At 41.4% G+C, this 24,465-nt stretch overlaps 1 protein-coding gene across 3 annotated transcripts; it reads right to left on the minus strand.

Annotated features, from left to right (window-relative positions):
- Nucleotides 1-1,080: 1,080 nt before the first annotated feature.
- Nucleotides 1,081-23,756, minus strand: ankrd50l (ankyrin repeat domain 50-like). 3 transcript variants are annotated; one of them, XM_039818535.1, is made up of 5 exons: nucleotides 23,511-23,756; nucleotides 18,182-18,299; nucleotides 17,482-18,065; nucleotides 8,073-8,290; nucleotides 1,081-7,732 (listed from the first exon to the last, which is right to left on the minus strand). In XM_039818535.1, exons 3-5 carry the CDS (start codon nucleotides 17,907-17,909, stop codon nucleotides 4,176-4,178), a joined length of 4,203 nt encoding a protein of 1,400 aa, XP_039674469.1. In that variant the 5' UTR covers nucleotides 17,910-18,065; nucleotides 18,182-18,299; nucleotides 23,511-23,756; the 3' UTR covers nucleotides 1,081-4,175. The 3 variants fall into 3 exon arrangements, with proteins under 3 accessions (XP_039674469.1, XP_039674468.1, XP_039674470.1); XM_039818534.1 differs by lacking the exon at nucleotides 23,511-23,756 and adding an exon at nucleotides 18,388-18,580 and having other exon boundaries at nucleotides 17,482-18,299; XM_039818536.1 differs by lacking the exons at nucleotides 18,182-18,299; nucleotides 23,511-23,756 and having other exon boundaries at nucleotides 8,073-8,285; nucleotides 17,482-17,620.
- Nucleotides 23,757-24,465: the final 709 nt, after the last annotated feature.

The raw sequence follows: 24,465 nt of genomic DNA on the forward strand, positions 1-24,465 counted from the left end.
CTTTAAAGTTGCAAACGGTAATATTAACCGTAACATAAAAGCTGTTACCCCAGTATAGTCAGCTGCTCAAGTTTCAAACTTTGAAGACAGGCAGCTCACCCAGCTGTCTATTGCTCCACATTCTTTAGTATTTGCTGGGAATTTTCTGTACAAGGTTCCCTGAACTACCTGGGTGTGGCACTATAGTACGGTATTTGCTGAAATTGCTCTACATCTCAGGCCCCAAAAATATTCAGTCAGTTTGCTCTTCACTTGGTAGAACTGACCTAAGATTTGGTGGACAGGCAACCCATAATGTGATGTAGCTAATAGGAGCCACATAAGATTGTTGTTGATGAAACAAAGCTATGTAAGCTAATCTCTACAGCATCTCTCATAAACATTATACAAACATCCAATAGTGTTCTGATTGTGTCAGCTAAGTTTTTAAATGCACACCACACTTTATTCAGCATGCCATATATTTAGCTTAGTGCTAACACAAATCCCCTCACCTGAGTCAGGTTGTGCAGGTGGAGACGAGGATACACGTCAGTGCAGAAGGCTAGGCTGTTATACAAAACCTTATGATAAACAGCCTCTGAGTCAAGGCAAGACCTATTTTAAAGACTTAATTATATTTAGGGATACCTGCTGGGTGATGACAGAAGACACATTGTTGTACGTTCCTGCCACTACCACTAGGTGTTACTAAAGAGTGTGTGTAAGAGAGTTACCTTCCTGTTCCCCGGCATCAGGTTCACCAATTTCAGCTGTTTCCTAGCTGTGGAACTATCCATTGTTCTCCAGTCAGCCAGCCTTCATGTTTCCTAGCCAGCTGGTCATCCTGTCATCAGGCTTTCCTGTTCCTCAGTCAGCTAACCCCTTCTCCCAGTTCACTAGCCCTTTCACTTGCCCAATTCTGTAGCCAGCTCTTATACAGTATTTTATTTACAGTATTGTTTGGATGCTTCCAGGCAATCTAGATTTGCTCACTCACCTAACATTATCCAGCAAAAATAACTGTCCTATATTTTCATACATTGGGTTTGAACACAGACAGAAGCTACCTAAATTATGGATTTAAAAAGGAAATATACAACCAGCACAAGATGTCTTTAAACCAAAGTAAATACACTTACCAAACACATTTTACATTTGTAATTTTGTCTGGAGCAAGCATTGTTTAAATTATAGATGAATGCATTTATATAATAACATAACATTGTGCCCAATGTATTCATTGAACACTTGAGCTGTTGAGGAAGAATTATGGAAATGACTGGGCTCCTACACACAAGACACCAACGCAAAATTACCAGATTATTTACAGAGCATAGTGCGTTTGCACAGGATAAGAGGCTCATAGTTTCAGATTCTCAGTGTCAAGCAAATACCAATTTTAACCAGATGTTTACCTTTGGAACCCTGTCGACCAAGCAGGGAATGTGATCCTTTTCACAAATGTTACACTAACACATTTCCAAAAACAAGTTTGCTTTTGTTCTTCTTTCCTTGTGTTAAAGTCAGTGTGTAGACTGATGTTTCAACCAGAGGTTAAAGAGGGGCAGAGTGGTTGAAAGATCATGCCGACCTTTCCAGCTTGTCCTTATTAAAGCAGTTGTAACCCAGCTGTCAGCACAGATCAGTGAGAGTTAATTGTCTCAGCTGATCATTGTACTAATTAAACTCTCCCTTTATATGCAGTAGTGTGCTCGACCTTTGGATGGCAGATGCTCTTGAAAGTGGGGTTTCCGTAAATGGTCAGCATAAACACTGTTGCCTGTAAATTGTCTGTCTGGGCTGTGATCTGTGTTGAGGGTATCCCACGGTGGCAGCAAATTCTGCTACAGTATGATTTCAAAGCACACTTTTTTTTTTTTTTGCCCTAGTTGACCGTTCTGCCACAGCAAGCTGACATTTTCCAAACTAACCTTCTTAACACCCCCAAAAAACCTGATGTATCACTGTCTGTCTTCACAGACACGGCTGAGAAGTCAGATTATCGAACAGATGCAGCTGTCTGACATCAGAAACATGTCAGTGACAACAGCTGTATTGTGTTTGCTTGGGTATAGAGAGCCAAAGTCCCACCACACGTCTGGTTTAGCTTTTCTTCCATTATATCCATTTTCCTGAAAAAACGGTTTCCGTGGGGGTTTCTATCAGTATTCTAAGCTAAACGGGTATCTTCTACAGTACTGGGTAAACATGTCAAGTCCTTGTCAAAATGTTTAAAAAATAAATTAATTGTCAGTACAACACTGTAGTGCAATGTTACAGTACTATGACTGTAAAGTAAATGTTACTGTCCAGTAACAGAGAAGATACACATTTAGTTTGGAATTAGGTCCCAAGAAACAAGCAACTGATGAAAGAATCACTCTGAGTAAATGCATTTTATTACAAGTAGGAAGGAGCATAGCTAGAGGCTATAAAGAGGAGAGGCGTGGGCTCTCTATACTGAAACACAATATAAGTATCATAGAAAGCTGGAGGAGACAAAGGAGAGATTTAACCTGCTGGGTTAGCGGAGTATCTGGCCATGTGCTGTAGATTCAAAGTAAATTGGTGAAAGAATTGTTACATTTTAGCTTGAAAACTGTCATTTTGAGAAGATCGTCACACTCCCGACACAATGCTAAGGTGCAGAAGGCCAGGGCTCTGTGTCTTCGGTCCAATGAAAGTATTAAATAATAAAGCTTTTCAGGTACTAGACTTCGTCAGGGCCAATGTTGACAAAAGAGCTTATAATGACATCAAAATAGCACACTTGTGCTTTTATAGAAATGTAGCTCCCAAAGTCTGAAAAGCTAAAACGTTTCACAGATGCAACACATCACAAAAATGGAGGATGTCACACTTGGGCCTGCCTGCAGATCGCTCTCCCTTCTCCAGTTTCTAAACCATCCAAAAGTGCTTGGTTTTATACTCCCAGGTGGCGACCATCAGCCCACTAACAGACTTTCATCTCTGCATGATGCGACATCAGAAGGTTTCTGTGACATACAGTAGTAAAGTGCATGAAATAAAACATGACATACACATTCACGAATTAAGCAGACAGGAAAGAGGTAGACATTTTTATGGCACAGTTTGCCACTTTAATGTATGAATGTAATTAAATATTAATCCAATGGAAAATGATAAAAGAACTCAAAATGTCTTTGGGCCACACACAAGTTTTGGAATTAACAACCCTCCCACATACACCCTCAGTTTTTATGGTCCAATTTTCACTTTCCTTCCTGTTTGCTCACAGACACACACTGTTAGCAAGCCAAGTTGGTTCAGTACACTTGGCTGTCTTTTATAGTTTGTATCATAAACCCCGCACCGGGTTAGGCTTTTGGTAGGCTTGCTTTTCTTGAAACTGTGTTTGGTTGTCAGCACTGGACCTATGGGGGGGGTGGACCAGTTTATAGTAAATATTAAAGGCTTCAATGAAGATCAAGGCCACAAGCTTAAAGCTCTTAAACAAGGTTGTTTACTGCTTTAAAAAAGGGATATTTCCTTGCAAAAATAATAATTTAAAACATAACCCAACTAGACAGTTGTGTTCCAAAATATGGAGTGTTATATACGGTCCCTATTGAAAATGAACAGTCATGCTTTACAGTACACTTTAAATGAATAAGCATGTCTATTAGAGCTGTTAGAGCCCTGCGCAACACACACACACACACAACAGGCAACGGAAAGGCAGGAATGTAAGCTTTGATGTCATTCGGTTTGTTCTTCCTGTGGTTTTCTGAAGGGGGTGGAGAAAGAGATCACTTCCTATCTCTTCCCAATCCAGAACGTCTCAGTGAACTCAGTAAAAATATATCCATCTCCATCGAAAACAAAGATGTCATTAGAATTTAAATGTCTGTGGATGCTTTAAATGTATGGTACCACAAAATAGCCTGTAAATACCCACACTGGGGCGGCAATTTAGGATTATTTCAGATTAATTGATCTGTCAATTATTTTTTCAAAATAACAAAATTACTGAATCCTACAATATTAATTTGAAATGACCTAAAACAAAGAAAAGCAGCAAATCTTCACATTGGCGATGCTGAGACCAGAGAGTATTTGGCTTGATAAATTACCTTCTTTAAATGTACTGTTGATGAACTAATTGTTTAAAGTAAAAGGTTTGTAAAGGAAGTGTAACAATTGCTAACTTTAGTCACATACTGGAGCAGCAATCACAGGGGTGTCTCTCTCTTGTATAAGGCTGCACTGGTGGGACCCTCAAACTGCAGTTTGATGGCCTGTTTCAGATTAAGCTGTGGGTCTGTGGTTGTCATAGCAATCATTACATCCTCTGGCAAGGCACTGCAAGGTGGGACTGGGGAAAAACTGTAGCAAGCAGGTGACAAAATGTTCTTCTCGGGTTGAGAATCCCAAGCTTCCCCTTGAAGTTGGCTCTGTAGCCTATATGGGTAGCCCAGAGGAGGACTTTCTCTGTTTTTAGCACCTACTGCAGGGCTGTCTTGCCCTGGCATTATCCCAAGGGAAGTCATGACTGAGTGCCATTTACCACCAGCATAAGTAGTCCTGTCTGGTGTTATTAGGTTTGAGTTTTGGCTGTTCATTTTGTCATGATATTCAAGTCCAGATGACAAGCCTTTCTGAGGCAGTTCGCAGTTGTGCACCATGGCAGCGATTTTGCAAACAGTGGTAGGAGGGCTGCCCTTGTGATGCCTCTGGCTGCTTCCATGGAGGCTGCCCCTGCCTGAGCTCCCTGGTGGGGGGAGGGTGGAGGGACGACTACGACTGCGGGGCAGTGAGTGCTGTTGGATCTGCTGAATGAAGCGGAGGCTGTCGGCTGGCACTGTCTGCACCGTGGCCAATGAGTGGCAGGTAGATGAGGATTGGGAGCTCTGCGTAGAGTGGAATCGTTCTGCAGTGGAGCCGGGAGAAGATACTGAAGAGGAAGAGGTAGCAGCTGTGACTTCACCTCCATTACTCACCAAGATGCCCGAAGAGAGGATCTTGTTGGGTTTTGCAGGGGAGCCAGTTCTTGAGTTAGGCAACAGGCCTACGTATGGCTTGGCTCCATAGCTCTCCAAGAGCCTGACAATGTTAAAGTGCCCATGTTTCCCAGCCACTTTGACTGGACTGCGGCCATATTTATCCATGTGATTGGGATTTGCGCCTCTTTCCAGAAGCATTGCAACAATGTTTGCATGTCCCTCCTGGGCAGCGATGCTCAGAGCTGTTGCCTTCTGGTGACAAGCAAGGTCTATATTGACACCACTGCTTTCAAGGAGATGACGTCCTACTTCAGCATGTCCTGTCCAAGCCACTGAATGCATTGGTGGTCTCCCTTCTGTATCCTGTGCATTGGGGTTTGCCCCATGCTTTAACAGTAGGTCTACCATCTCCACACACCCCTGCCAGGAAGCCACATGAAGCGCTGTACGGCCCTCAGAGTCTCTGGACTCCAGGGGCACCCCCCCCTTCTCTATGAGGAGAGTAGCCTTTTCAAGGCGGTTCTCCAACACTAGGAGGTAGAGCAGAGGCCTTCCCTCTGCATCCCGGACATCAGTATCAGCCCCTCGCCTCATAAGCAGCTCTGCAACCTCAGCATGGCCCTCGAGGAGTGCGGCACTCAAGGCAGAATGGCCATCATATGCCCTGTGATCAATGGGAGAACGTCTGTCCAACAACAGCCTGACAGTGCTCCAGTGACCTTCCTGGGCAGCCAGTATAAGAGGGGTGCGTCCTTCAATATCCATCTCTCCAACACGTGCCATGCTGCCTCGCTCTGTCAAAGCAGCACACACACCCCGATGGCCTTCACAGGCAGCAGCGTGCAGTGGAGTCCAGCCAAGGTCATCCTTGTGGTTCTCGTCCAGGCCACGGTCCAGCAGGGCACGAACAACCTCAACGCTGCCTCTTGCTGCTGCAAGGCAGAGTGCCGTCCTGCCTTCACAATCAATGGCATCCACAGCTGCTCCCCAGAAAAGCAGCCGTGACACCGTCTTCATGTGACCCATTGCTGCAGCCGCCAGCAGGGGAGTAACAGCAGCTGCAGCAGGGACATTGCCATTAGGGCCAGCAGTCTCATCTACATCAGCACCAGCTTCTAACAGAAGCTCAACTACATCGTCATGGCCCTCATAGGCTGCAAGAAGCAATGGTGTCATTCCATCATGGTCTCTGTGTGCTGGATCTGCTCCACGCTCCAGCAAGAGACTTGCTACCTCACCATAACCTTTGACCCCTGCTGCTGTAGGGACACAGAGGGCAGCGACTGACAAAGCAGTGCGCCCATCTCCATCAGCTAAGTTAACTTCTGCATTGTGGTCCAGCAATATCTCCACAGCTTCATGATGTCCCATATAGGCAGCAGCAATAAGCGGCGTGCGGCCCTTGCTGTCAGCTTTGTCAACCTGTGCCCCATAGTCCAGCAGGGTCAGGACAATTTCCTCATGCCCCCCCCAGGCAGCAGCTCTGAGAGCAGTCCGGCCCTCAGCGTCACATCCATCCACATCTGCTCCTGCATCTAGCAGAAGCCGGACAGCCTCGCTGTGTCCTCCCCAAGCTGCAGAACGCAGTGCTGTCCAGCCTTCATTGTCGAGATGCTCCATCATCCGCACTGCAGTTTCTGGCTCCTGGCTTTTGGTCCATTCCAGGAGCACAGACAACACTTTGACATGGCCCTGCCTGGAAGCCAAAGTCAGTGGCGTTTGACCCTGTTGATCACTGACCAGTGGATCAGATCCGTGTGTCAGGAGAAGTTCAGCTACGTTTGCAGAACCCTCGTGGGCCGCACTGGCAAGCAAGGTCTTTCCATCTGTAGAAATAGGCTGGTTTACAGACACCCCGCTGCCTAGCAGCTTCTTTACAGACACCTCCCTTTCAAATGCCTCTCGTAAATTAGTTCCCTCTTCCCCTGTACAATGCACTCCAACCCTTGGGTCTGCATGTGAAAAACAGGCTGCAGAGACGAGCCCACTCCTCGTTAACAGCTGAAGGACTTCCTGACTGACCAGAACAGGAGGATGGCTTACGGATGTGGTGAGGGCACTACTGCCGCTAGGAGTAAGGGCAGGCACACCTGCCCACAGCATCCACAGGGCCAATAATGAGGGGTTATCTTTATGGTGACCTGAGCAAACTAAATGTGTGGCGAGCTGGCAAGTGTCCTCAATGTCTAGGTGGGGTCCCTGCAAAGTCAGAGCCATGGCAAGCATGCTGTGACCTTCTGTTCTGCTACAGAGGTACTTCTGCGTGCAATACTTAACATCCGTCAGCCACTCAGCAAAGCTGGCATGAAAAAGTAGTTTGGTGCCCCCAGGGCCATCGATCAGGAGAGGTGCAAGGGTTCGGAGCTTGTTCTGGAAGTCCTGGAGGCTGAGCGGGGTGTCATGTGTCCAGGCTGCTGTGAACAGCTGCTGGGGCGTGAGGGGCCTTGGGGCAGCCAAGAGGACATTGAGGAGAGGCCTGACATAGACAAAGAGTGCCCGGGGGAACAGTCTCTGGCATAACCACAGGTAGAGGCCATTGAGAGTCCCAGGGATGTCTCGGATCTCCCGGAGTCCCACAAGTGCACCTGCCACCCCATCCAGCACACGCTCAAGGAAGAGAAAGCAGCCGCCGCTCTTAATATGCAGCAGATTCAACATGTCAGCTGTGTCAGGAGTGAGCTGACGGCGAAGTGTTGCATCTTCATCTAGCCGGCACAGGATGTACTGCTGCACATCACGGACTGGCGGGGGCTTGCGCAGATCATCCAGACAGAGCCTACGAAAACCTACAACACAGAAAGAGAGTGCAGGTTTGTTAACCCAATATAGTTTTGCATATTTGTCTGGAATTTATCAGTCCAACATTGTGTTATTTGGGTTCTTCTAGTTTTCATCTCAAAAAACAATTTCACATCTACTGTGTCACATCTACCTAGGTAGTGGTTCTGAAAATTGTTTGTTTACTGTATGTCAACCAATAATCATTAAAATGACTCGATCAATGATTTCACTCCCCAATAAAGGATATCCACCACATGCAAGCCTGAGGTAGTTCATGTTTGGTCCCACTAACAATAACATCTTAAAGTGCAAAATCCACAAATGTGAATTATTCTTTCTTCTTACCTGAGAACATCTTGGACACAGCCTTGTTGTGGCGGCGGACAGAGCAGACCAGCAGCAGCCAGCTGGGCAGCAGGTGTTGATTGGCGGCCAGGAGCTGTGCAATGGAGCCGCTGTTCCCAATTCCTTCTCCTGCTCCATACCCTACATCCAGGGAGTCCACCAACACCATCAGAGTCTGGGCGGGAGGAGGAAGGTCCAACAGGGCTCCCAACACTGCTCTAAGGACGGATGTGAGAAAGAGACAGACACAACGAAAGAAATTACATTTAAGTCAGCCGTTTAAAAAAAAATGCAGGAGTTGTGGGCAGATGAGGGAGTTGAAAATAACCGTGTGAGCATTTTCTTTTATATTGACTACAGTGTAATTACTTCACAGCAACACAGCAGGTCAAACATTTTAAATATAAAGTCAGTGACATGAAATGAGATCACTCAAACACTATGCAGGTAGCTATTTTGCCATAACTACTTGAGGCAACTCCACTTTGTTTTTGCTTTTGCTTTGTATTTCACTAATTTTAGAAATAATCTTACCATACCTCTAAGATTTTTAAACACATTTAATTCAAATCATTTCAATGTAAACAACGGACATGTCACTCAAACCAACATCACAACAGACGACCAAAGCAAAATGTTTCTATCAGCGACATAAGCAGGCAGCGTGACTCAAATTTGGCATCCTTCTAACCTTTTACTCATAAAACTGTAATATTGAGACATTTACCTCAAACCTTTAACACTGAAATACAGCTGTGATTATTAGGGAACACAAATAGCAAACAATGTATCTTCTACTGTGATTAAACACTGGAATTTGATATAAAACGGTGAAACAATGCTTAACTTGGCAAAAACCCAAATCACAGTGTAACTTTAAAGTGCACAGTCAGCAGCCACACCCTGCTGTGATCTGATGGTGACTCAGGTTAAAGGAACTTCTAAAAAATGCTGCTCCACCCTATGCCCACACACACACACACACACACACACACACACACACACACACACACACACACACACACACACACACACACGTGTCAGTGTGTGTGTGTACACAGGTTATAAACACACACAATCCTAACATACCCAAGCAAACTTGTAATGTGCACCTCTCCTTCTGAAGTACTTCCTCTGACTATATTAATTTCAGGACCTTTAAAAACACCAAAAAATGGTCCACAAACCATAACACATTAAAAACTATGTCCTTAAAAAAAACATGTCTTGAATGAAGACCTGAACCCTGTGAGGGAGCACAGAGATCAGAGGTTTTTTGGACCTCCAGGCTATTATTCCTGAATCTAAACTTAAGACCTGAGGCAAGTTTATCTGAGGAGAATGAAATCCTGCAGTCATCACGATGTACTGTATAGCGCTGTCGGAGCATGAAAACTTCATGATGAAAGTGAAAGTTAAATGAGGGAAGTGGAGGCGCTTCCAGATGAATATTGTAGCTGCAGTAAAAATATGCATAAGTCAAAGTCACACAAATCTTCGGACACCTATGATAATGTTATGGCAACTGTACAGTAATAGTAGTTATTATAGGAACCCATGTTCACCCTGTCCTAACAAAGCCAAACAGTGTCAGACCTGTGTTTAAACTGGGCCAGGTGAGGGTTGTAAAAGGAGTGGATTACTGACATCTTCAGGCATCATCAACCATAAATAGTGGCATACTGAATCTCCATTGTAAACATTTCAGAAACCACATTAAATAACCTGAATGCATTTTTGCCAGGCCTGGTTTAATTCGGTGTTCCGCATAGCAGAAATTTGTACAGAACTAACATACTGACAGCGGTCTTGTTTCAAAAGGTGACAAACAATGATTAACCTGTGACAGCAGTCTGGTATGAATGGGTCACACAGAGGCTAAGCTTAATTATCAATTATCCTGCAACAAACACAGGGTGTATGTTTGTGTGTGTGCGCGCTGTCATTAGTGTTAATGTCTATATTTAGAAATAAGCAGAAGGTCCAGTCACCTTTAGTCACCAAGCAGGGGTTTTTTTTAATCCTGATTTTACAAAAACCTAGAAAAACCTTTTATCTTTTCAGCCTTTTCAGCGTGTTTTTCCAGTGCCTAATAATAGCAAAGTAAGCAATGTTTCCAATCTTGTAAAAGCAGACTATGCTGCTACCAGGAAGGAAACAGCTCCAGCAGTGTTTATAAAACACCATGGAGAGATCATTTAACCTGTAAACAGAGCTGTTATGGCAGAGATGCATGACAATTTCAGTTTACTCTGGCAAGCACAGAAGCTTGGTGAATTAATCAGAAGCAGAAGCCTGTGAAGTTGAATAAGTAACTAAAAGCAGAGTCATTAGCTGAACGTGTTGAGGTCAACAACAAAGTAGCAGGCTCAGATTTAGCATATGCGGGGGGGGGATTTCAACATCACAGAAATTAGTCATCCATAACAATTAGACTTTGGCAAATGATGCATAAAATTTTTTCGCCCTGTTTAAGCTACTGTCATGAAATTGTGCATTACATGTATGATTTTGAAAAACACAAATTAACTATTAGCTCCCCCATTAAAACGTCATAAATTAATACATTACATTTGTCCTCACTTAATGGACATTTTAACTAGCATCGTTTATTGGTGTATATTGGTTCAGGCTTTAGCCCAGGAAAGTATTCAGCAGTGGTGATAAGCCACCCGCATCCTGACATGTCTCAACCCATTATAAATAATTTAGAAGAAAGCAGCCTAAACAGTAATGAGACTCAAATATATAGCACTTGCTGTGTGGAATAACACGTCTCATTTTCCCCTGAAGGAAATAATTAAATTTTTTATGATGTTAGTTGAGGCTAAGTCTTTCAGGCAAGGTGTCCTGCCTCTGCTATAAAAAATAAATAAAAAAAACAGCAGCAACCCCTGTAGTTATTTTATACTTGCAGCAAAAACCTCTTCAGGGCTGCAACTAAAGCTTATTTCCATAATCCATTAATGTATCAACAAATCATTCAATCAATAGTGAATAAATGCCCATCACAATATCTTTAATTGCTTATTTTATGTGACCAACAGTCTAACACCCAAAAAATATTAAATTTACAACAATATAAAACAAAGAATAGTAGCAAATACTAAAATTTGAGAGGCAGGAAGCAGCGAATGTTTGGTAATTTGGGTTGATTTGCTGCAGTGAAGAGAATCAAATCACATTTACTCAAGTACTGTACTTAAAGGACCGTTTTTGAGGTACTTGTACTCTACTGCTGCTTTCTACTTCTACTCTACTACTTCTACTTTTTGTACTTTAAGTATATTTTGATTTGAATACTTTTGTACTTTTACTAAAGCAAGGTTTTGAAAGCATGACTTCTACTTGTAACAGGGTATTTCTACATTGTAATATTGCTACTTTTACTTAAGAAAAGATATGAGATCTTCCACCACTGTTGATTTGGCTTTCTACAACACATTACAATTAGTTGTTAAATGTATTTTTGATTAATTACTGCTTTCAGTACTAAATCTAATGTGCTGTATGAGAAATACAAACCAATATACAGTACTGTAGGTGAACAATAAAGGCCACACCAAGCAAATGTCTTTAGTCAGAGAAGTTCACATCAATCTTGTATCTTTCTGCAAGATATTACAGACCAAGCCTTAATGTGTCAATCATATCATTACGTTAAGACATTGCACCACGCGGTAGCCTTGACTTTTATCATTGAGCACATCCTGCAATTAAAAGCAGATTCAAACCCTGCCCTGTTTGACGGCTACATCTGGGTTACAACAAGCTTATCATAAATCTGTTTGCTTGAGTCATCTGATTAAAGCGACACTCCCTCACCGGGCACACGTTCAGGGCTGCTGTGGAGGAAGTGTAATGGACCTTTTATTGCTGCTTAAGGTTTACCGCTCCATTCAGCCCACATAGTCCTGGACACAGGTCTGTGGGTGACCTTTGACCCTGAGCTTTAATTCAACTTGTAGAGGTTGGCATGTCACAATCAAACCATGTTTCCTCACATCCAAACATATCATTCCAGTACATCACTTCACTGGCTATCTAAAGCTGCTCAAGGGCTACAATCAGATCAGAGCTCTCAGGCCATCAGGTAGTCTGAACCTAGAGTAAGATTCAGATTGGTTGAGGGGGGCTTGGTCCTGTTCTCTGGAACAAACTGCCTGATGACCACACTGAAAAGCAACACATATTTTCAGGCTTTTTGAGTATGCCAGTTATTGTACTATACTGTATGTCTGTGTAGCTGCAAGTCTGTAGTTTTTATTTTTTGTGGAGTTAGTTTTTTTCTTGTATTCTGCATCTTGGTATTGTTCCCTTTTCTTGTAGCTTATATAATATATTCTTCTGCACGTTACCTGTTGCTGCATCCGTTTGAATATAAAACATTCAGTTTACTGGTAATGAAATGGACAGTATAATACAATACATAATCACATTGGGTTGCCTTGCTACTGAGCTCAGGAGCAAAGATTAGTTAGAAAACTGGGTTTTTATTTTTTTCACAGTAAGGGATGACCCGATTGGTGGTAAAACTCCTTTTTAGCAACACTACACTGGTAACTAAAGTGCCTTGGGCAAAATAGGCAGCAATAACAATGAGATGCAGACTACTGATGTAAAAAAAGTTTAAAGAAAATATCACAACTTAAGGAATCAAACATAAGAGTTTGTGATTTAAAAGCAGAGTGGGCCCCCCCAGGATAATATGATAGTAGCTAAGATATGTCAAGCAAACCATCTGTATAATGTATGTATGTATGTATGTATGTATGTATGTATGTATGTATGTATGTATGTATGTATGTATGTATGTATGTATGTATGTATATGTATATGTATGTATGTATGTATGTATGTATGTATATATATATATATATATATATATAAAAAAGAGGATTTGTAACCATGGTAACATTTATGTATGCATATTGTCAGCATGTGGGGGCGAGGATTTTTCCTGATTTGACAGACACAGAAAAGCAGTTAATTGTGCTCGTGTTCTACTCTGTGTGTTTTGGCAAGTGAGCGCATAACATTACAACATGCAACACCTTTTTGTCCTGTTTGTACCTGTCCGTCATTAAGGATGTCATGTAAAGTCCAGAAGCAGTCTCCACTAATAGTGCTCAATCAGCTTTGTTCTAATGAGCTCTTTGAGACACTAAGAGTGGTAAATCCCACTAAAGCAAAGCATTTCCAATAATTGAGTGACCTGTCAGTCAATACGAGGATAGGTTTACTCTTCCTGCAGTGGTGAAATGTAACTAATTAGATTAGGTACAATTTACTTAAGTATTTCCATTCTAAGCTACTTATACAACATTTCAAAATGTTACTCCAATATATTTCTTTGACACATTTAGTACCAGTTACTTCTTACATAAAACATGATATGCTTATATCATATGATACGTACTATACTACTAATCTACCTGCTAGTATACAAAGTATCTAAATTGCTAAAATCTTGGCTCCACATTGACGAACAGCATTAAAATGCTCTTACATGAATATAATGTTCTAAAAGACACTGTGAAAGGAGCCATTCTGCATAATGAGTAAATGATTCTATGCCATGGTATTTCTTTTTTTACTCAAAGAGTCTGAGTACTTCTTTCACCACTGTCCTCTTGGTACGTTTGTAATAAGATAGTGTGAACATGAAATGAACCAGATCTAAGAGGCAACAGTTGATCATTTCTTCCTGGGCCAAGTGAACTGAACTACATGTGTGAAACTGACCTAAAATTGTCAAACAATAACACATCCAGTTGTTACTGCAGCTATGATTCACAGAAAAAGACCAACTTTTTGAACTTTAAATCTAACTGTTAAAAGGTTTCAGTCAGAGGGAGCAGCACCACATAAAAGAGTTAGTTTTTTTTCTGATTGCTAAACGACAGTGGGCACAACTGGAGTCACGTGTGCAAAACTCTACAGTCTGCACAGCAGCAGTTCATGTAGACCAAACTCTAGTTCCCATTTCATTGCTTGAACACAGTTTACAAAACTCTACACACTTATCCCATGACTTTAACCACAACCTGCACAACACTGTGGACTTACAGCACTTTGTTCAAATGCTAACACACTGCTGTCAAAACTGTTATAAAGAATGGATTTCAGCCTGGTGCATTTCAAACACTGCTGATTGCAAGTTCAACTACAAGCCTAAGCACAGGTGTCTTGTTTTAGACTTGTTAGTGAACGCATACTGTGTGTGTGTGTGTGTGTGTGTGTGTGTGTGTGTGTGTGTGTGTGTGTGTGTGTGTGTGTGTATATATGTATGTATGTATGTATGTATGTATGTATGTATGTATGTATGTATGTATGTATGTATATATATATAAAGAAGAAGAAGAAGAAGAAGAAGAAGAAGAAGAAGAAGAAGAAGAAGAAGAAGAAGAAGAAACACCAAATAAGAACAAAACAGTTACACACTAACATTTGAGAGAAACAGCAAACAGGTAAAAAAGCAAAGATACAGTCCAGGTAAGATAAAGGGAGGACATCCAATACGATGGGCCCTATCTTGCACTCAGCGCAATTGCCTTTGTACAGCGACGCATGTATCATTCCTATTTTGCACCCGACGCACAGTGGACTGGTATAATAGCAACAGCGCCCGAGATCCGCCCACAAAGCTACTTGCGTTTCACGTTTGATACTTGCGTTTCAGATCGTTAAAATAGGGCCCGATATGTTGATGGCCTGATGCTGGAGAGAGGCAGGATTAGCCCCACTATTCTTTGTTACTATTACATACAGTACTTAGTTTGTAAAAACGTTTGTAAATTTTTTTTACCAGTAATTACGTAAATGATTAGACAAAGTAAAAATATATACCTATTGAAGCAATATTGGCTGAAAAGACATGTATCCGGCGGAATATCCGGCGGCACCGGAGCATTCCCGGAATTGGAACGTCGTGGATATAGACTATAGCTCAGGTGACTGTTAGTAATGTAGACTGTGGTTAGAGTTTTGCACATTCGTCAGTTGTGATCAGTGTCATTTAGCAATCACAACAAACGGTAATGACTTGCTGACTACAACCAGTTGCCTCGAGGCATACATCCCATGTGCTGTATGCCCTTTAACTGCCAACTGAAGCCCATGTTTCAACAGTTTGTCAACGGCTGTTCTCACATGGCAACGTTTCACTCGCAGCCACTTTCTCTCACAAGAGCTCCAAACACAAACAGTGTCTGGCTGTGAGCCAGTCTGAGGGGAATGAGGAATCTAGCTCGGTACTTCACACCAGAGGTAAGCAAACACAGGAGGAGCGTGAAAGGGCTCAGACTCATTGCAGAGCAAACACACCGGGAGAGAGTGAAAAAGTCCTGGAGAGGAGGGTGACCTCGCTGACTGGTGCTGAGACGGTCACTGGGGTACTAGAGGCATTTTTCACCTCTTTGTTCTTTTTTCTCCTCTCTGAAAGGAAGTTGTGTCGTAAATAACACTGTAGCATTCATTCAGACTGGAGGCCCATTGTGTGTGCTGTGAATGGGCTGCATTATGAGAGGAGAAATAAATATAAGACGAAGAAGAATAGCTGCTGCCATCTTTTTCCTGTGACTGTCGTGGCCTCTCTTTGCTTCAGTTATGGACACTTTTGTTTTTTTTTATATTTACAGGCTTTGCAACTCTTTTTGTCTGCTGACAGTCTAAACACCTGCAGCGAATCACCGCTGTTTATACAAGAATAGGTGCAAACTTAAAGCTTTCAGCGTTTTCCCACAACATGAGCAGGAGCTGCTGCTGTGTTTGACACTCAATCACTAATTTTTCTAGGCGTGGGGAGCTTTTATGCATTTTATTATAGTGTTACTGCCAATGCAGTGAGGGCTGATAATCCAATATCATTATTAATCAACTTGCAGTGGAATCAGAATCTTATGACATCATACGCTTGTCCAGCGTAGTGATGCTAGGCAAATTTATAAACTGACAAAATCGGTTTCTTTCTTTCTTTTTTAACAGTGCAACATGGTTCACTGTTTTGAGAATCAATTGGATTGATTTTTTATACACATCCTATAAGGTGTTATACTGGATACCAATTTATAAAACCAGTAGCTCAAATCAAATAACCCTAAGACTAATACAGATTATGCAGATATTATCAAGAGATACCAACCCCCCGCTATAAACAATAAGGCAACATCTCGGGACAGTGGAAAATCAACGACTTGACATGACCACTTTCCTAAAGCCAAGTGGCGCGTTATCTGTACGCATTTTGAGCTATCCGCGTGTATGTCTACGCTGTGACAGTCTGCAATGTCACACTGTAAACATACACGCCACTTTCTAAAGTCACATGGCGTGTTATCGCGAGGCTACGTGTTGGGTTTAGGAAACATCACACGTGGGTTGGGTTTAGGAAAAGAACAAATGTGGAAAGGAAACGTGACACAATCCCCGCTCTCCTGTGTGAAAGTCCTGTGTTTTACCCATCCTCCACCCCGATCGACCTCCCAATGCGGATTTTCGCCCTTTTCATACTACTCGATACGGCGTCAATTCTCGCAATCGCAAGGTGATGTAAGTCAATTGAGGCCAAACGGCGTTGATAAACACGCTAAAAAGCGAGTATGTGTCTTGATAACATGCCAATAATAGCATACGAATTGGCTTATCATACATACGCCACTTCATGAGATCAGTCTGTGGAAAATTGACTTAGTCTCATGGTATATACTGTCATAATACCCAACCCTACTGATCATGGAAAAATATTCTTTTTGTCATACTGATTTCAAATCAGCCAGCCATAGTTTTTACTGTTGCAATAGGCTACAAATCAAATTCAAATTTTCCATACTGAGTAGCATTAAGATAATCAAGCTAGCTTTTATGTTACAAGACAAATAAATGGGTCCTTATTGGGTCTATGATCTGAAATCTAAGCTTGTCTGGTTGACAACAGACTAGGTTACATTCTCATGACCACGGATATCACGTCTAAAATGACTACAAACATTGAATGTTTTTGGTCACAACAATCAAACTGACCATTTACAAAACAAAAGGAACTCGTGGCACAGGTTTTCACCGTGTTGTTTTCACCAATAAACCACTTGTTTCCCCTTTGACACGTGTCAGATGCAACGTTGTTCAGCTGCTCCTGCTTTCATCAACAATAATCACCATTTACAGAATGTGATACCACACATACATTTTGCTGTGTGGAGCTGGGAATGAGCCTCACTGTTGAACATGCACACACATGCCAAGCGCCTGCATGAGTTTCAGGCTTGCTACCTTTGGTAAACTTTTCTCTCAACCTTGTAATCTCCCTCAAATCGGCTTCAGTAAAGAATAAACCTCTTCGGATCAAGTGTGTGACTGTCACATCAAAACACTTCTAAAGTAAAAGTCTGAAAAAAAATGTGATACAAACCTCTTGAAGGTATCATCAGGGTCTCTTTGACAGGTGAGAGGCTCCAGAGAAGCGGATACAGACGGGCTGTTGAGGATCTCTTCGTACCCAGGAGAGAGGAGAGGTGAGGCCCTCAGCTGCTCCACCAGGCCAAGGACAAACCTCCACAGCACCGTGCTCCTCTGGTCCTCCCTCTGGCAGAAGTGGGAGGCCAGGCAGCGTTGTGCCAGACCGACTGCCAGGCCAGCCTTCGAGGTGGGCCACGCCACCTCAGTGCACAGAGCGGTCTTCCCGGCGCCGGGGCCCCCCATCACCAGCAGCCCTGCCGGTTGCCCCGGCACGGAGCGGCTGTCCAGGCAGCGCCGCAGCTTGTCCAGGGCCCATTCCCGGCAGTAGAAACGTCGGCCCTGGAGCAAGCTGGAGCTGCTGCCAAATCCACTGCTACTCATTGGTTCCTGGGGGTTTGACTTCCAGGCGACAACTCACTGCTCTGAACTCCGCGTTCCACCATGCTCCTCCAGTAGTTGTACTCTGACTTTTAGGTTGAGCTGCAGCTGTTAACACCTCTGGTTTGAGACCGCTCTGGGTATTTCCTGACAGAGTTCCTGAAAGTGTTGCATCAGGTGATTATTATCAGTGGCTGTCCGTCCCCTGCAGGTCTAGAGGTGTAAGGCTGACAAGCAGAGGAGTCAGAGAAAGGTTAAGTCAGCTAATGGTTCACCTCTTCATTTTCTTTATTCTGATTTGTCATGATCTGTTTGTTGCACGGTTTTAAGCGCTACAGCGAAGAGGATCCATGGTTACCATCGTTCATCGTGCCTCTCCTGGAGATCGTGAAGCTGAATCAGAAAGGGGGAAAAGGAATGAGTCAAGAGGAACTGACAGCATGTTTTTCACAGATATAATGACACAGTATCTCGCCCCTACCCTGACTGAATGTTCCTTCATCTTCCAATTACAGCTACAGTCTTCCCTCCTCTCAGTTTCTGTCCCGCTTCTTTTAAGACTTCGAGCATCGATCCCAAACTGCAGCTTTAGCATGAAATGTCATTTTCCTTTCTCACGCCTTCAGCTCTTTACAACCCTTGGTTGCGACTTCACACCTCCCTCTCTCCATCTATCTGTCTCTCATGCTCTCCGGTTTTTCCTGTTTTGTTTTTTTTGTCTCCTCCCTCCCTTGGTGTTTCTCGGCATGTCAAGACATGCACAGGAGAGCAGAGAGAGAGAGAGAGGGGAGGAGAGAGGGAGGACTCATGTGGCTGTGAGCGACTCAACAGTTGACAGGTGGGAGGGGTTACCTGGGATCAAGGTTCAGTCGCGGGGCAATACTACACCTTAAGCTTTAGTTTTAGGTGATTTATCCATGTAAAGTCACATCATGCCATTGAAGATTTGTTCCATGAAATTTTGCTTTTTAATCTTCTGAGGTGCTGTTGTTGAATTTGATTTCACTCTTATCGTTAAGTATAGATCTGAAAACAACTAATGATGTCAACAAAGACTTAACTTGAGACACTTTGGAAAATGTATTAATCGTTTATCAAGCAAATAGAAGAAAAAAAATCCCGTGGTTTCAGCTTTTTAAAACATAGGGACTTGTTTTTCTCCGTTTCATGTCATTGTTAATCTATCTTTTAGATTTGGGTGGTTGATGTCATATTGGACGTTGGGAAGTTGTGATGAGCCTTTTTCACCATTTTACAGCATTTTATAGACTAAACAAAAAAAATATAATCAACTGATTCATCAATAATATTAAAAATAATTTGTTACTAATGGCCCAAGTTAATGCATTTTAAGTTTATCTGCATCATTTTCAATTAAGGGATTTTGTGGCAGTTTGGTTTCGCCCACCCTAGTGATTTTTAAATTATACTAAATTTTTTTATATATTTTATTATTATTTGAAATCCTTTTTTTTTTAGCCTTAAATTTGATTAAGTTCACATATATTTCCTAAAACTGTTCTCTCAATTTTCCTTCAAACTATTAAAACAAACTAGGTTAGCTAGGCTAACTTTTATGTTAAAATACAATGACCTGCACCTGAAGTCAATAAAACTTGGACCTTGGAAAGCTGCTGTCAATCTGAAGACTTGCAGTATATAGAGTTACTGTATATATAGACATGAAATAGTTGGTGAAAAAAAATGCTTTCAAATGAATTACAGTAGTAATGCAATTGTCTGGTTTTAGAAGCTGCCACATTTCTTCCCACTGTATAATCAGCTGTGAGCAATTTCCACCATGCATTCATTTTACTCCACGATGTTTCCATCAACAGCACACTCAACATTCGATCAATTTTAGACTGCATGCTACCACTTGATTAAGTGAATGTAAAAAGCCATACATGAATCCAGCAGAAGAATGTCGAAGTACGGTGGCCGGGAAGTGCAATGCAACATTACAAAGAATGAAACACTTTTACATTTTGGAAAACAAAATAACATTTTGGAAAACAAATTTACATTTTGGAAAACAAAATAACATTTTAGAAAACAAATTTATTACAAAACAAAATAACATTTTAGAAAAACAAATTTACATTTTGGAAAACAAATTTACATTTTGGAAAACAAAATAACATTTTAGAAAACAAATTTACATTTTAGAAAACAAATTTACATTTTGGAAAACAAAATAACATTTTCGAAAACAAATTTACATTTTCGAAAACAAATTAACAAGATGCAAAACACTTTTACCAGTCCGCAAACAAATTTACAAATGACAGATTCTTCACGGAAAGGGAATGTACCACATACCGGAAGTGATGATGGTTTGTATACATGTCGCCTTGACTACGCCAGTTATGGATCGAATCGTGCAATAGAGCCGCCATCTTGGAACAGGGGACGCACTGCCTTATATACTGTCTATGGGCGGCGCCTTTAATGCATCAGCGTCAATGTAGGCAAAGGTCTAACGGAAATAAAATCACTATAAATCGTCAAAATCTCATGCGATGTTCTAGTTTTTTTAAACAAAAGACAAAGAGACTAATTAATGTGTTAATACAAAGAATATTTATTATAATCAGTTCACAGATATGAGTACAAACGGAAACTTCACCCTTCTGAACTAAGAGGTTCTTTTTCAAAGTGAAGTTTAAACAGACTGAAATGTCCAGGCTCACTCCCCCACTAATGATTCATTTATTTCTGCATGTATTTATTTATTTAACGAGACTTAAAAGTCGTGTTTCGTCGCTCCACAGTCCGAGTCCCGCCAGACTCCCTTTAGGAAACCTGTGATTTAAACTTCAGCAGGCTGTGACAGCCCGCTCGTTCAGTCCTGGATCTGATTCTCCCGGGCTTCCCTTCCCTCCAGCGGGCCCAGCAATACGGCCTGGGTCTCCAGCTGCGTGGTGTCGTTTTGGCTCCCAGGAATGGGCAGTGAGCTCCAGGTCCTGCAGCTGCAGACGGACTCAGCTGCCCCCGCTGTAGCCCTCCGGCCCGCGGCTGCCGATACGTTCCCCGTTTTTCCAATGTTTCCGTCAGGTCCGCGTCATATAAAAACTTCAAACACCGACCACACGTAAAGTCACCATAAACTTCATTCACGCCATATACTCACTCACAACAACACAAATTGATCGCGCGTCACCAACAACACCTCATCACTTCCGGTATGTGGTACATTCCCTTTCCGTGAAGAATCTGTCATTTGTAAATTTGTTTCGGGAACTTGTAAAAGTGTTTTGCATCTTGTTAATTTGTTTTCTAAAATGTAAATTTGTTTCGAAAATGTAAATTTGTTTTCTAAAATGTTATTTTGTTTTCCAAAATGTAAATTTGTTTTCTAAAATGTAAATTTGTTTTCGAAAATGTTATTTTGTTTTCCAAAATGTAAATTTGTTTTCTAAAATGTTATTTTGTTTTCCAAAATGTAAATTTGTTTTCTAAAATGTTATTTTGTTTTCCAAAATGTAAATTTGTTTTCCAAAATGTTATTTTGTTTTCCAAAATGTAAATTTGTTTTCCAAAATGTAAATTTGTTTTCCAAAATGTAAAAGTGTTTCATTCTTTGTAATGTTGCATTGCACTTCCCGGCCACCGTATCGAAGGCTTCTGTGACAAAGCTAACATGGTAAGTGCTTCGCATTTCAAGTCAATGACTAATTCAACATTAGTTACACTAAACTGAATTCGCCAGATTATAAATGTGATTGAACACTTCAGAGAATTGAGCAGAAAAAAAACTCACTGGTGTGCATGTCATCTGCAACATGATAGCCTGCTGACAGTATGATTCAGAGAGCTAATTGTAAGCATAATATCCCCCTAAAGGTGGATGACATATGTCGTACATTTACAACATCTGCTGACAAGTGCCAAATACTGAAAACTAACTGGAAAATGAAGAGATGTGTTGTTTTAGTAGGACGCTGAAGACTGACACCAAGCAGTGAAGTTGTCTACATTCTTGTCATTGCTTGTGGTATTTACAAAGCACTCTAAACTTGGCGTGTAGCCTGTAAAGACGCTGGTGCAGCAACCAAAGCCTGGAGCAGCGTCTTTATAGCGCATCACAGACATGCTGTCTATGCAGCAGTCAAGTCAATTTAATTTATATAGCCCAAACAGGCCACAGACCCTAATTAGGAGGCATGACTTATTTTACTGTAGCCTATTTAATTTAACTGTGGTAGTTGTATGGCACTGCTTCCTGGTCCGTACAAGACAAAGTGTCTGAATTTAACAAATGGTCAAATGTTCAGTGGAAAACAACTTACTTAGACTTCTACAAGTGCCCGTTTTAATTTAAGTCTGACTTCAGGTGGAATTAATTTTGAATGCAATAATGTATTGCTTCATCTAATGATCTCTACTTTCATTCTTTCATATAAGTTTGCATCCATGCCGATGACGTTTGCTACACTAACAAACAAGGCCTCTCCCTCTTAGGAGACAGGAAGTGTGTACAGTTTTAAACCATTGGGGCAGTGTAATTGTTAACAGCCTTTGGTCCCGGAAAAGAAATAGTCTGGCACATGGCCTACACTTCAGTTTTTGCATGGATTGAACAAACAAGATATAGTGTGTTAGCTAGTCAGCTTTAGGTGCTGGTAGGTAAATTCTGTTACCTCTGGACAGATCCAGGCTAGCGGTTTCTCCCAGTTTTTAGTCTTTATGCTAAGCTAAGCTAACAAGCTGCAAGCTCCAGCTTCGTATTTATTGTTATGTTGGTAGCATTAAGCATGGACCTAGAGCAAAAATAAGCAATTAGCCTAGCTTAGCATAATGACTGGAAACAGCTAGCCTGACTATGTTCAAAGTTGAAAACAAATACACCTACCAGCTCTAAAGCTCACTAACAAACACACTGTACCACATTTTGTTCTTTCCACAAACAAACACATCTTAAAATGACAAGTTGTGGGTTCAAGGCAGAGTTGCTTTTTGCAAAGAAATAGCCTATATGGCTATCCAGAAAGCAGGAATCTAATGATGTTGCCAGGCAATCAGCTGAGATGTTGCAGCACAAAACTCCTCCTAAAAACAAAAAAATCAAAAAATGTTGAACAATTCCTTAAATTGACTATGTTCGTAAATTAAGATGTTATAGGCTATTGCATATTTTAAAGGGATTTTTTTTAGGATGAATTGGGTCTGTTTTAAAAAAAAAAAATTAATGAACAGATTTGTACGTGCTTACAGTCAACATATCACTTCTGCTTAATGTGCCCCAAATGTGGCATTTACTGTGGGCTAGCTACAGCCAATCAGCTCCCTCATAGTCGTCTCGCTTTTAGGCTCTACAGGTGATCCTCCACCTGCTGCTTCTCCACGAACAATAAGATGATATTCCCTACAAGCCCAGCCTAGCCTACTATAAAACCATAATCTACGTGCTAATGTGTGTTTTAACAACTGACCTCATTAATTAGGCGCGGTGGTCGACGCCATTGTAAAAAAAAAAAACTCACAAAACGCTGCCCAAAATACTTTGTCAGTTTATGTCCGACAAAAGTCGCTAAAGTCAGAAATGCTGTTCATTTCCAACTAAAAAAATACCGCGACTGAGCTTCAAAATCATGATCTTACCTGACAGACACGCTCTCCATCTCCGTCGCCCTCCTTAGGCTACCGACAAACCAGCACTTTACCGGCGGATTTTAATCACATGTAGACTATCCACTCCCACAATCCTCCACACCATCACAGTAAAGGTGAAAAGTGATTGTTATTTCTGGTATAGATGTCCTATATGTTTCAAAGACTGTCGTTTTCTCTCATTCCGTCTCTCAGGGGGCTGCTCTCTCTGCTTCCGTGCACACTCTCAAACAGACTCTCAAAAAGGATGTTCGAAAGGAAGAAGAAAAAAGACAAGGACACAAGGACATCCTCTGCAGGGCTGGTTTAACAAAGATATGTTAGACTGGACTACACATTTTTCTTAGTTTTACTGTATGCTATGTGTATGGAAGCCCATTTTTGCCAGAAAAAGACAAAACATAGATGAAATGTTAGAAATGACAGAAATTAAAATATTCATGCAAACAAGATATTGAGTTATTGTGAGATGCAAAGTCAAAACTTATGATCTCCTAATGTTGCCTAAACAAGTCATAATTGTTAGGCTACATTGTATCTTAACTGTTTGACTTAGAAAGTTTGCTTTTGTATCTCATGATTTTTACATAAAATTGTGATTTAGTAGCTCATTGTGTTTTTACCTTACTTTAAAAAGATCAGATATTAACTCTAAATAGTAAGTCAGAACGTTGCATTAGTCTCTAATGTTCATTTACAAGGTGTCATTTGGTATTTATAATAGTCGTAGTACATTTTCATCCTTTTTTTCCTTTTAGGCTAATGGCTTCCAGGCTGATTTTAAAGGCACAATCTGCGATCCAAACTATAAACAAAAGCCCCACCTTCTATGTTCATAAATGGACAACAAAACAAATCTAATTTTGTTTTGTGATGCTAAAAGTTTAACATTTGGAAATATAGCAGTGAAACAGGCTTATAGTGACTATTTGATCCGTTCAGAGTC

This window comes from Perca fluviatilis, chromosome 12, assembly GCF_010015445.1.
Source record: "Perca fluviatilis chromosome 12, GENO_Pfluv_1.0, whole genome shotgun sequence".
Lineage (NCBI taxonomy): Eukaryota > Metazoa > Chordata > Actinopteri > Perciformes > Percidae > Perca > Perca fluviatilis.

What these genes read in the sequence shown, in the direction of transcription:
- ankrd50l (XM_039818535.1), bottom strand. Translation starts at nt 17,909, where the DNA reads ATGAGTAGCAGTGGATTTGGCAGCAGCTCCAGCTTGCTCCAGGGCCGA. An exon ending in CCTGATGATACCTTCAAGAG is followed by an intron (nt 8,291 to 17,481) that starts GTTTGTATCACA and finishes ATCCGTCCTTAG; the next exon opens with AGCAGTGTTGGGAGCCCTGT. An exon ending in TGTGTCCAAGATGTTCTCAG is followed by an intron (nt 7,733 to 8,072) that starts GTAAGAAGAAAG and finishes TCTGTGTTGTAG; the next exon opens with GTTTTCGTAGGCTCTGTCTG.